At 48.4% G+C, this 12,279-nt stretch overlaps 1 protein-coding gene across 1 annotated transcript in view; it reads right to left on the bottom strand.

The window, feature by feature from the left end:
• SLC6A3 (solute carrier family 6 member 3) overlaps window positions 1-12,279 on the bottom strand; it is a 192,969-nt gene that overhangs the window by 75,182 nt on the left and 105,508 nt on the right. The window contains exon 6 of the mRNA XM_069732277.1: window positions 1,118-1,221. Within this exon, the coding sequence (XP_069588378.1) occupies window positions 1,118-1,221 (104 nt within the window). The remainder of the gene's footprint in view (window positions 1-1,117; window positions 1,222-12,279) is intronic.

Here is a 12,279-nt window from a genome sequence, read left to right as displayed (position 1 = left end):
ACTAACATCCATGTATCTGCTCAAACTGCCAGAAGCAGATTCCATGAAGGTGGTATGAGGGCCCGACATCCACAAGAATGTGTTGTGCTACATCAAAACACTGAACAGGGCGATTGGCATTTTCCAGAGAACACCAAGATTGGCAGATTCGACATTGACGCACTGTGGTCTTCATGGATGAGAGCAGATTTACACTGGGCACATGTGACAGATGTGACAGAGTCTGGAGACGCCGTGGAGAGCGTTCTGCTGCCTGCAACATCCTCCAGCATGACCAGAGGCAGTGGGTCAGGAATGGTGTTGGGAGGCATTTCTTTGCAGGGCCGCACAGCCCTCTATGTGCCAGCCAGAGGTACCCAAACTGCCATTAGGTACCAAGGTGAGATCCTCAGACCTATTGTGATATCATATGCAGGTGCAGTGGGCCCTGGGTTCCTTCTGATGCATGACAATGCTAGGCCTCATGTGGCTGAAGAGTGTCAGCATTTCCCTGCCCGTTTGACAGATCTGAATCCAAGCAAGCACATGTGGGACATAATGTCTTGTTCCATCCATCAACGCCATGTTTCATCACAGACTGTCCAGGAGTTCACTGATCCTTAAATCCAGGTCTGGGAGAAGATCCCTCAGGAGAACATATGCCGCCTCATTAGGCGCATGCCCAGGTGTTGTAGAGAGGTCATACAGGACGTGGAGGCCACACACACTACTGAGCATCATTTCCTTGTCTTGAGGCATTTCCACTGAAGTAACATCAGCCTGTAATTTGATCTTCCACTTTGATTTTGAGTATCATTCCAAATCCAGACCTCCATGGGATATTAATTTTGATTTACACTAATCATTTTTATGTTTTACTGTTCTCAACACATTCCACTATGCAATGACTAAAGATTTGTCTCTGGAATATTTTATTTAGTGATATCTAGGATGTGGTATTTTAGTTTTCACTTTATCTTTTGAGCAGTGTATTTTAGTTTAGCTTGACACCTGAAAGTGTGTACAAGTTTCTTTTTTTATTTTTATGTTGAACTCTTAACACTTACCTAGGATAAATGTGATTACTAAACTAACATGTTTGATTGATGCAAATGGTAGACCTATGTCTTTTGCTTACCTATAGCAGTTGTTTGTAAACTTATTGTAGCTGGAAAAGGCGATTAGCACACCAAACCCAACACCGAGTGAGAAGCAGATCTGAGTGGCAGCATCAATCCAAACCTTAAACAATCCCCAGAACCAACCAGACAAAGAATGGTAGAAGGAGGAGGGAGAGAGGGAGAGCTGTTATTAGAGATAATTGCAGGAAGCTCATTCAGCATAAAGATGAAAGATACTGTTGAATGCAAGGTAATTTCACCAATTACTGAGACCAATTCCAATTTCTCAGATTATTGCTTTGAGTTGTCAAGTCGTGAGCTCACGAAGAGGGAAATTAAGCCCCTCTGGTGCTCTTTCTTATGGAAAATAAAATATTGGTTTAAATTAGCTGCAAATTAACAGAATAGACCATGTGGCTTTGTTTTGTATTTTTTTCTAATAAATTAATTTGTGTCAAATATCTTTGAAGAAACATTTAATATAATACATTCAATGTAATGTTAATTAACAGTATACACTGAAGAGATTATTGAAAAATAAATCTGAATTTAAGTAGATTTGTGCTTAAACAATTGTACCATACTGTAGTTCAGATCCTTTCTCTTCTGTAAGTGCTTATTATATAACAGAGGTGAACGAAAACTGGGACATTAAAAAATATTTTTATTATTGATGACCTGTCCTTTGAAAAGGTCATCAACATCAGATTGTGGGTTCTGACTTTTGGCAACCACTTCCATCAGTTGTTTGGAAGTGGCAGTGGCATAGCTTTGTACATGATGCAGTGGCCATGAGTTGTACTGCAAACTATTTCCTATACATGTGAATGAGAGATAACTCTACCTTTAACCTCCAAGTTAGAAAAAGAGATAGTTGAACCTAATTTTTTTTAGTAGCCCATCTGTTTCCATCTGAGAACAGCATGATATATGAAGTACTATAGACAGGGGAAAAAGCCACACAATAGAACAGAACCATTTTAAAAGAACACCACTGAGGGAATTGTGACAAAGTCATATGGTCTTCGCTTAAATAGCTGGACTCCAGTGGCAGTCTGGGTGTTGAGTGTCTGGAGAGGAATACTCCAGAGAAGTGGTTTTGTGCTGTGGTTTATGCTTGAATCGTGGCTTGTGCTAACCCAGAGCAGCCTGACCCCGCTACTCCAAGGACTGTACCTAGAGCTACCATTTTGTTTTGCTATTTTTGCCCAGAGGGCCATGTTAAATTTGTGCCTAACCCTTGGTTTATGCCACATTTAATACACCAAGTGCATCCTTCAAGCCACAGTGTTCTCGTATTTACCTCCATGTGCAGCCAAGTGAGCCGACCTAACACAGATGGTGGAGAATGCAGGCAGCATTCTCAGTGAACATGTATGATGGTCACAGGCCAGCATACAACATTACATTAACATTAGGAAAGATGGAGGACCAGCTCAAATATATTCTAAAAGCAAAGCAGCAACAGCACCAACAACACCAGCAACAATCACAGCAGCAAAAGATGGCACAACAAAAGAAAAGTTAGCTGCTTATACTGCAGATGCAGGAGCACTGGCAGCATCAGAAACAGATTGACTTGCTTGCATAGGCGGTTTGTGGAAGGTCGGAAGCCACTACTCCAAGTCTAGGTGACGACACATATGTCCGGGAGGCGGTAAGATGAACAATGCAAAAAATGGATGCATTTTTGACTGAGCGAGTGGCAAAGCGTGAGAAGCTACCATCAGAGCAGAGGGTGGAGTTGCTTGCCCCTATCTGACTGGTGTGCCCCAGATGGCATATCATGATTTGGCATTGCAGGATGCGCAGGAGTATGCCAAATTAAAAACTGAAATTTTGGCACGCGCAGGAGTGACTATGTCCGTCAGAGCACAAGGGGTTCGCCACGGGGCATATTGTGAGGACAAACCGCCTTGATCCCAGATGCTTGACTTATTGCATCCTGTACAAAAATGGTTGCAGCCAGAATCTTCCACCCCAGCCCAGATGGTCGAGTGTGCTGTCAGACCTGGGTTGCCCAGGGAGATCCCCAAAATTTGGATGAACTGGTGGGCTTAGTGGAACTGTTCCAGGTGGTCAAGAGGTCCCTAAAGAAGCCAGGGGGTGGTGCATCTCCATACTAGGATAACCAGTGGGAACCTGAGCCCTAAAAGGGGGGTAGTAGAGCAACCACTGGGAAGAGTCCTAGATCCCAAGGGGTCACTGAGAGGTTATCAAAGGCCATGGGGAGAGACTTGCTTTGCTGTACATGTTGCAGTCTTGGACAAACAGCTGCCCATTATCCCTTGCCTTCCAAAGGGACTGCAGCCTATGGAGGCGCTGCTTCTACTATGCATATCCCACCTTCAGTGTGGACTATCAACCTGAAAAGGGGCCGCAGTTATGTCCTGTGACCAGGGGTGGATTATCAGAGGGTCAATATGGGCGGTAGCCCAGGGCCCAGTGGTCTGGGGGGGCCCTGGGCTACCGCAGATTAACCCTCTGATAATCCTCTGTGACTGCCCGCCGGGCGGCGTTTATGTGCCCCCCGGACCCGGTCGGCAGAGAGAGGGGACCCGCATTGGGCCCCTTCTCATCTGCTCACCGGGTCCCTTCTGGCGCTGAGGCGGTTTCCTATTGATGTGCGGGCACGCGCCCGCACGTCAATAGTTAACAACAACAGCCGCCAGCCAATTGGAGGCTGGCAGCTGATGTCGGCCGCAGCGCACACGTCGCCGGCGTCTGACGTCATTGTCCGTCGCCGGCGAGTGTGCGCTGCAGCAGGGAGCTCGCCGCCTGGAGCACGGACAGGTGAGGAGACTGCTTGTTTTTTTTGTTGTTTTTTTTGGATCAGTTATCGGTGCGGTGGACACACTGGGGGGCAATGCTGGAGGACACACTGGGGGGCAATGCTGGAGGACACACTGTGGGGCAATGCTGGAGACACTGGGGCAGATTGGAGGACACACTGGGGGCAATGCTGGAGACACTGGGGCAGATTGGAGGACACACTAGGGGGCAATGCTGGAGACAGTAGGGCAGATTGGAGGACACACTGGGGGCAATGCTGGAGACAGTAGGGCAGATTGGAGGACACACTGGGGGCAATGCTGGAGACACTGGGGCAGATTGGAGGACACACTGGGGGCAATGCTGGAGACAGTAGGGCAGATTGGAGAACACACTGGGGGCAATGCTGGAGACAGTAGGGCAGATTGGAGGACACACTGGGGGCAATGCTGGAGACACTGGGGCAGATTGGAGGACACACTGGGGGCAATGCTGGAAACAGTAGGGCAGATTGGAGGACACACTGGGGGGCAATGCTGGAGACACTGGGGCAGATTGGAGGACACACTGGGGCAATGCTGGAGACACTGGGGCAGATTGGAGGACACACTGGGGGGCAATGCTGGAGGACACACTGGGGGGCAATGCTGGAGACACTGGGGCAGATTGGAAGACACACTGGGGGCAATGCTGGAGACAGTAGGGCAGATTGGAGGACACACTGGGGGGCAATGCTGGAGACACTGGGGCAGATTGGAGGACACTGGGGGCAATGCTGGAGACAGTGAGGCAGATTGGAGGACACACTGGGGGCAATGCTGGAGACAGTGGGGCAGATTGGAGGACACTGGGGGGGCAATGCTGGAGGACACAGTGGGGCAGATTGCTGGAGACAGTGAGGCAGATTGCTCGAGACAGTGGGGCAGATTGCTGGAGACAGTGGGACAGATTGCTGGAGACAGTGGGGCAGAATGCTGGAGACAGTGAGGCAGATTGGAGGACACACTGGGGGGGCAATGCTGGAGACACTGGGGCAGATTGGAGGACACACTGGGGGCAATGCTGGAGACAGTGGGGTAGATTGGAGGACACACTGGGGGGCAATGCTGGAGACACTGGGGCAGATTGGAGGACACACTGGGGGCAATGCTGGAGACAGTGGGGCAATGCTGGAGACAGTGGGGCAATGCTGGAGACAGTGGGGCAGATTGCTGGAGGACACACTGGGGGCAATGCTGGAGGACACACTGGGGGCAATGCTGGAGACAGTGGGGCAGATTGCTGGAGACAGTGAGGCAGATTGCTGGAGACAGTGGGGCAGATTGCTGGAGACAGTGGGGCAGATTGCTGGAGACAGTGGGGCAGATTGCTGGAGACAGTGGGGCAGATTGCTGGAGACAGTGGGGCAGATTGCTGGAGACACTGGGGCAGATTGCTGGAGGACACACTGGGGCAGATTGCTGGAGGACACACTGGGGCAGATTGCTGGAGGACACACTGGGGCAGATTGCTGGAGGACACACTGGGGCAGATTGCTAGAGGACACACTGGGGCAGATTGCTGGAGGACACACTGGGGCAGATTGCTGGAGACACTGGGGCAGATTGCTGGAGACACTGGGGCAGATGATTGCTGGAGACACTGGGGCAGATGATTGCTGGACACACTGGGGCAATGCTGGATACACTGGGGTAGATGATTGCTGGACACACTGGGGCAATGCTGGAGACACTGGGCCAGATTGCTGGACACACTGGTGGTAATATGCTGGACACACTGGGGCAGATTGCTGGACACACTGTCTGGGGGCAATATGCTGGACATACTGGGGCAGATTGCTGGACACACTGGGGGTAATATGCTGGACACACTGGGGGTAATATGCTGGACACACTGGGGGCAGGACTGGAGGCATGGGCAGAATGTAGACACGGGGCATGATTGGAGACATGGGGCAGGATTGGATCATGGGGCAGGATGGATACGATGGAGACAGATGGGGCAGGATGTGGAGATCATATGGGGTAGAATGGATACTCATGAGTGCAGGATGGGAGAACATATGGCTGGAGCCAGGAATGAGATAAATGGAGCCAGGGTGGGGAATATTATTACCATAGGGGCTAATTAAGGGATATTATTACTGCAGTGATGTATTTATTTTATTTTTTGAGTATACTGTTTAAATGGGGGGGCGGTCCTGTTATTGTGCAGAGTGACACTATATCGCCTTTTTATCTTCATGTGGTGTAATGTAGAAGTTGTGAAAAATTAAGTAATGTGTTCTGCAAGTGGAGCTCGAGATAACTGTGTTATTTCCTGCAGAAACGAGTCCTGGCTGGAAGAAATGATGGCAGTCTGTGCTGGATAAAAGATGAAGGAGTTCACCTAGAGACATCACTGGTGAGTCAGTGTTGCCTATACACTGACACTATACACTGTATACTATATACAGCGGTCCTGTGTACAATGTCACCAGTGATCACTGTATTATCTCTACACAGACACTGCATACTAAGTACAGATCTCCTGTGAATACTGGCACCTATGGTGATAGTATTGTGTTTTTGTTTTTTTATTACTGATCAGTATTGTGGTACTCAGTCACTATGTGGTGGTAATATGTGGTCTGGAAATGGTGTTGTGGTATTTGTCCCTTGTATGTGCTATTTGGTCACCAAGTGGTAATATGTGGTCTTGACATGGCGCGGTGGTATTTGTTCCTTGTATGTGATATTATTCGATCACTGTGGTTGTAATTTGTGGTCTGGTCACGGTGCGGTTGTATTTGTTCCTTGTATGTGATATTATTGGTCAAGATATTCCTAAATTGTATTGCAGATTTTAACAAATATTTAATAGGTTACAGTAGAGTAGGGCCCAGCCATTTTTCTGGTATAATCTGGTTCAGGTATATCATGACCCCCGTCACATGACCCCGTCACATGACCCCCGTCACATGACCCGGGGGGCCCACAGTGTGTGAACAGCCCGGGGCCCTGGCTACCCTTAATCCACCCCTGCCTGTGACCATAACAGAGTGCTGGTGACAGGACTCTTACACTCAAGGAGCTTGGTGACCCTTATAAGGGCCACATTCCCCCACCAATTGGTCCAAGGGAAACACATGGGCGTCCGCTGTAGCCATGGAGACATCAAAGACTATCTTGTTGCAAGAGTGTCAGTCAGATTCCCATGAGGTCAGGGTAGTCAAAGGTTTGCTACACCCCGTGATAATTGGGCAGGACTTCAGCCTTTCCTGGGACTTGTGGGGAAAGGCAGAGATACCAAGGGACACAGACAGGAGCCGGCTCAACCCTAATGAAGCCCTATCGCTGTCAGAGTTGGATGAGTTTCACTTGTGTGTCTTGGCTGGTGACGAGGACAAGATGGTGACCAGTGAGGATGAAATTCCTGAACTGGAGAGGTCTGGCAGGAATTTTGGAACTGACCAAATGCAGAATTTAACTTTGAAGAATGTGCTTGAAAAAGTGACTGTGATAAATGGGGTTGCCCAAGAGCCAGAGGCCGACACCAGGTTCTCATATTTTGCAGTAAATGATGAGTTGCTATATCCAGTCACTAAACAGCGAGGGGAAGAATTAGAGCAGCTGTTAGTCTCAGGACCTTATAGAAGTAGGGTACTAGACCTGGCCCATGCTCATGTCTTTGGGGCATTTAGGTGTAGATAAGATGCAAGAGCGAGTCCTTCAGAGGTTCCATGGGCCTGGGTGTCACAGGGACATTGTTAATTTCTGCCGCTCCTGTCCAACCTTCCAGTTAATGGCTCCCGTATACTACTTCCTTAATCCCCTTGTTCCGTTACCATAATTGATGTCCCATTTGACCAGATTGCCATGGACCTGGTCGGGCCCTTAGTTAAGTCCACCAGGGGTCATCAATACATCCTGGTAGTAATGGATTATGTTACACAGTACCAGGAGGTGGTGCCACTGAGAAACTACTCCGCTTGGAGCATAGCATGGGAGCTAGTGCATATTTTCTCCCAGATGAGCCTGCCAAAGGAGATCTTGACAAACCATGGAACACCGTTTATGTCCAAGGTAATGAGGCAGTTGTATAAGGCCCTCCAGATTATACAACTTAGGATGTCGGTGTACCATCTGCAGATAGACGGCCTAGTGGAGAGGTTCAATAAGACCTTGAAATCCATGTAAAAGAAGATTGTGGAAAAGGATAACCAAGATTTGAATTGCTTCCTGCCATATTGATCTCCATCGACGTCCTACAGGTCCTTCTCAAAAAATTAGCATATAGTGTTAAATTTCATTATTTACCATAATGTAATGATTACAATTAAACTTTCATATATTATAGATTCATTATCCACCAACTGAAATTTGTCAGGTCTTTTATTGTTTTAATACTGATGATTTTGGCATACAACTCCTGATAACCCAAAAAACCTGTCTCAATAAATTAGCATATCAAGAAAAGGTTCTCTAAACGACTTATTACCCTAATCTTCTGAATCAACTAATTAACTCTAAACACATGCAAAAGATACCTGAGGCTTTTATAAACTCCATGCCTGGTTCATTACTCAAAACCCCCATCATGGGTAAGACTAGCGACCTGACAGATGTCAAGAAGGCCATCATTGACACCCTCAAGCAAGAGGGTAAGACCCAGAAAGAAATTTCTCAACAAATAGGCTGTTCCCAGAGTGCTGTATCAAGGCACCTCAATGGTAAGTCTGTTGGAAGGAAACAATGTGGCAGAAAACGCTGTACAACGAGAAGAGGAGACCGGACCCTGAGGAAGATTGTGGAGAAGGACCAATTCCAGACCTTGGGGAACCTGAGGAAGCAGTGGACTGAGTCTGGTGTGGAAACATCCAGAGCCACCGTGCACAGGCGTGTGCAGGAAATGGGCTACAGGTGCCGCATTCCCCAGGTAAAGCCACTTTTGAACCATAAACAGCGGCAGAGGCGCCTGACCTGGGCTACAGAGAAGCAGCACTGGACTGTTGCTAAGTGGTCCCAAGTACTTTTTTCTGATGAAAGCACATTTTGCATGTCATTCGGAAATCAAGGTGCCAGAGTCTGGAGGAAGACTGGGGAGAAGGAAATGCCAAAATGCCTGAAGTCCAGTGTCAAGTACCCACAGTCAGTGATGGTGTGGGGTGCCATGTCAGCTGCTGGTGTTGGTCCACTGTGTTTCATCAAGGGCAGGGTCAATGCAGCTAGCTATCAGGAGATTTTGGAGCACTTCATGCTTCCATCGGCTGAAATGCTTTATGGAGATGAAGATTTCATTTTTCAGCACGACCTGGCACCTGCTCACAGTGCCAAAACCACTGGTAAATGGTTTACTGACCATGGTATTACTGTGCTCAATTGGCCTGCCAACTCTCCTGACCTGAACCCCATAGAGAATCTGTGGGATATTGTGAAGATAAAGTTGAGAGACGCAAGATCCAACACTCTGGATGAGCTTAAGGCCGCTATTGAAGCATCCTGGGCCTCCATAACATCTCAGCAGTGTCACAGGCTGATTGCCTCCATGCCACGCCGCATTGAAGCAGTCATTTCTGCCAAAGGATTCCCGACCAAGTATTGAGTGCATAACTGAACATTATTATTTGATGGTTTTTTTGTTTGTTATTAAAAAACACTTTTATTTGATTGGATGGGTGAAATATGCTAATTTATTGAGACAGGTTTTTTGGGTTATCAGGAGTTGTATGCCAAAATCATCAGTATTAAAACAATAAAAGACCTGACAAATTTCAGTTGGTGGATAATGAATCTATAATATATGAAAGTTTAATTGTAAATGTGGCACCCCTAGGGGTATTTGCCACAAAAATAGTTACTGACAGTAAGTACAAATACTAAAATAGCAAGACTGCACTACCACCTCCGGCCAGAAGGGGGAGCTCCAGAGACTCCCCTTGATCCATTCTGGTCTGAGAGAAGAAATGGCAGTTGGGCCAAGGAGCTGATAGTGAGAGGTCATACAGTTAAATCTCTAACAGCCCTGTGACTGTTACCAGGCCTAAATCACCGGCCTGAGGAGAAGAGGGATAGAGAAAAAGGACATTGTGAGAACCGGGTAGCATTAATCACTACCCAGAACAGGCGCAAAGACGGATACCGGATCCGTGGCTGTATTCATTATATATAATACAGCAACCGGAAAAACGTGAGGTGATATCAGCTTCACTAGGGTCGGATGCAGCAACAGACACAGAGTTCAGCGGTACTCCCAGAGGGGGTAAACCGATAAAAGGACTCGGGTTGCCCGTCGAACCAGGACCCGGAGGGGACAGATTGGGCCGGCAGCCAGTTCACATACAGCAGCAGGGCCACACAGAAATTGCGCACAATAAGAGGCGAAGACCCCGGCAGGGTCAAAGTAACTCAGAGTTCCCATACAGACTTCGGTGACAGGACTGGTTGTAAATCCTTTTATGTTAAAGTAAACTGGTTAAACGTTTCAGTGCCTCAGTCTTTCATTTGGACAATAGCCATCTATCCAGGATCGAGATCGTCACCGCTGGGAGAACCTGCTGCTGATCAAGTAAGTGCCTGTCCCCTCATGATACCCCTTACACTGTGCATTGCCTGAGGCCACAGCACCGGGTCAAGCCACCCGTGACATCCCCCTCAAGAGACAGACTCCATTGGTCCGGTGCTGGGTATCCCGGTCTCCTGGGCGTCACAATTGGCGTCACGAACAGGATCTAGCCAGCCCGTATACCGGGTATTGTGTGCCGTGATTGGAGCCCAAAACTGTGAAAACTGGGATGAAAAATCTTGAAAATTGACTTTATTAAAGAAAAATCCATTCCCCATTGAAAACTATTGAAAGTGACTTTTCCCCATTGGTTATAATGGAGTAAAGATGGCCGCCATCCCCTGAGGTAATCACTTCATAACCGTTAGGCACGAGACTGTTAATTGAGCTACGCCATCACCTGAGCCCCAGTCTAACTGAAAAACTTCAGAATCCGCCATTACAGAGCGCGGTGGGTGGGAGCAGCAGGGGGCGTGTCATTGTGGGCGGCACCAAGCTGAGCGCTCTGACATCAGAGCAAGGGGAAAATCGATCCTGCTGCACAGCGGAACGAATCTACACTATCCCGACGGAAGCGGAGGACCGGAAGGGTCCGGATTAACTAAGGGGGCACAGTATGTCGCAGCACGGAGACGCCGCAGCACTCGGCAACGCTAATGCAGCTGAAAGACAGAGTGTCAATAGAGAGTCCGGCAGCGCAGCGGTGCAAGGAGTGGCGCCCATCATGCCGGTGCTGATGCCATATACCCCGGGTGGCCCATGGCTTCCAATGTATGAAGGTGAGCCTAATACCCTTGACGATTTCAGAGAAAAGATGCTGGCCCATTTTGACATGTTCCCTGTGGGTGAAGTTCAGCGTGTTAGTCTCCTGATGATGCAGTTAAGTGGCCATGCTAAGCGAGAAGTCACAGCATGGGCAGCTGATCTAAAAGGCACTGTTGAACGCATATTTGCTGGATTAAAAGCTACATTTGAAACCACGGCCAGCAGCAAAGCTAAAGTACGATTCTTTAGTTGCAAACAAAAAGCTAATGAGGGCGTGAGAGACTTTGCCTTAAACCTGCAGGAAGCCCTTAAATCACTTACACTGGCTGAACCCATTTTTAACACCGGAGCGGATAAACTGCTAAGAGATCAATTTATTGAGGGACTCTACACCCCTTCTCACCGGGGGCATGTGAGCATGCTTGTTTTTAAGAACCCTGAATTGACATTTGCCCAATTAAAGGAGAGCGCTATACGTCTCCAGCTGGCAGAGGCACCTCGGGATCAGGATCCTGCGCAACCCATGGCAGAGGCACCTCAACAACAGGGAGTGCCAGTGACATCAGCTATGTCTGGGGCCATTGCTAAGCCCCTAGGGCCCAGTACTAATAAGGCTCTTCAACAAAAGCTTGACTCTTTAGCTGATGTTGTTGCTTCAATGGCTAAAACCATGCAGGAGATGAGAGGACACAAGATGGAGTTGGCAAACTGTAGAGAGGATGTTCCATGGATGAGACCCCGGAGATACCCGACATGGAGAGGACGACCCCGCGACCACTACCAACCGGATGGACAGCCCATTTGCCGCCGTTGCCAGCAGCCGGGCCACTTTGCACGAGATTGTGATTTAAACGGGAATCCCCTGGGAATGCGGGCCGCTTCGCAGGAATGAACTTTCAAGGCCCAACACCCTGGCACGACAGGTACATCGGAGGACGACCCATTATCCCTATCGTGCTGGACGGAATTCCCCTCAACGCTTTGCTGGACACAGGTTCCCAGATTTCATCTATACCGTATATCCGTTATAAGAGGTACTGGGCTGATGCAGATATTGATAAAGGGCCCTCTGATGTTGAACTAGATATATGGGCCAGCA

The sequence above is a fragment of the Ranitomeya imitator genome, chromosome 6, assembly GCF_032444005.1.
Source record: "Ranitomeya imitator isolate aRanImi1 chromosome 6, aRanImi1.pri, whole genome shotgun sequence".
In the NCBI taxonomy this organism is placed as follows: domain Eukaryota; kingdom Metazoa; phylum Chordata; class Amphibia; order Anura; family Dendrobatidae; genus Ranitomeya; species Ranitomeya imitator.
This window is presented reverse-complemented; position numbering and strand designations above follow the sequence as displayed.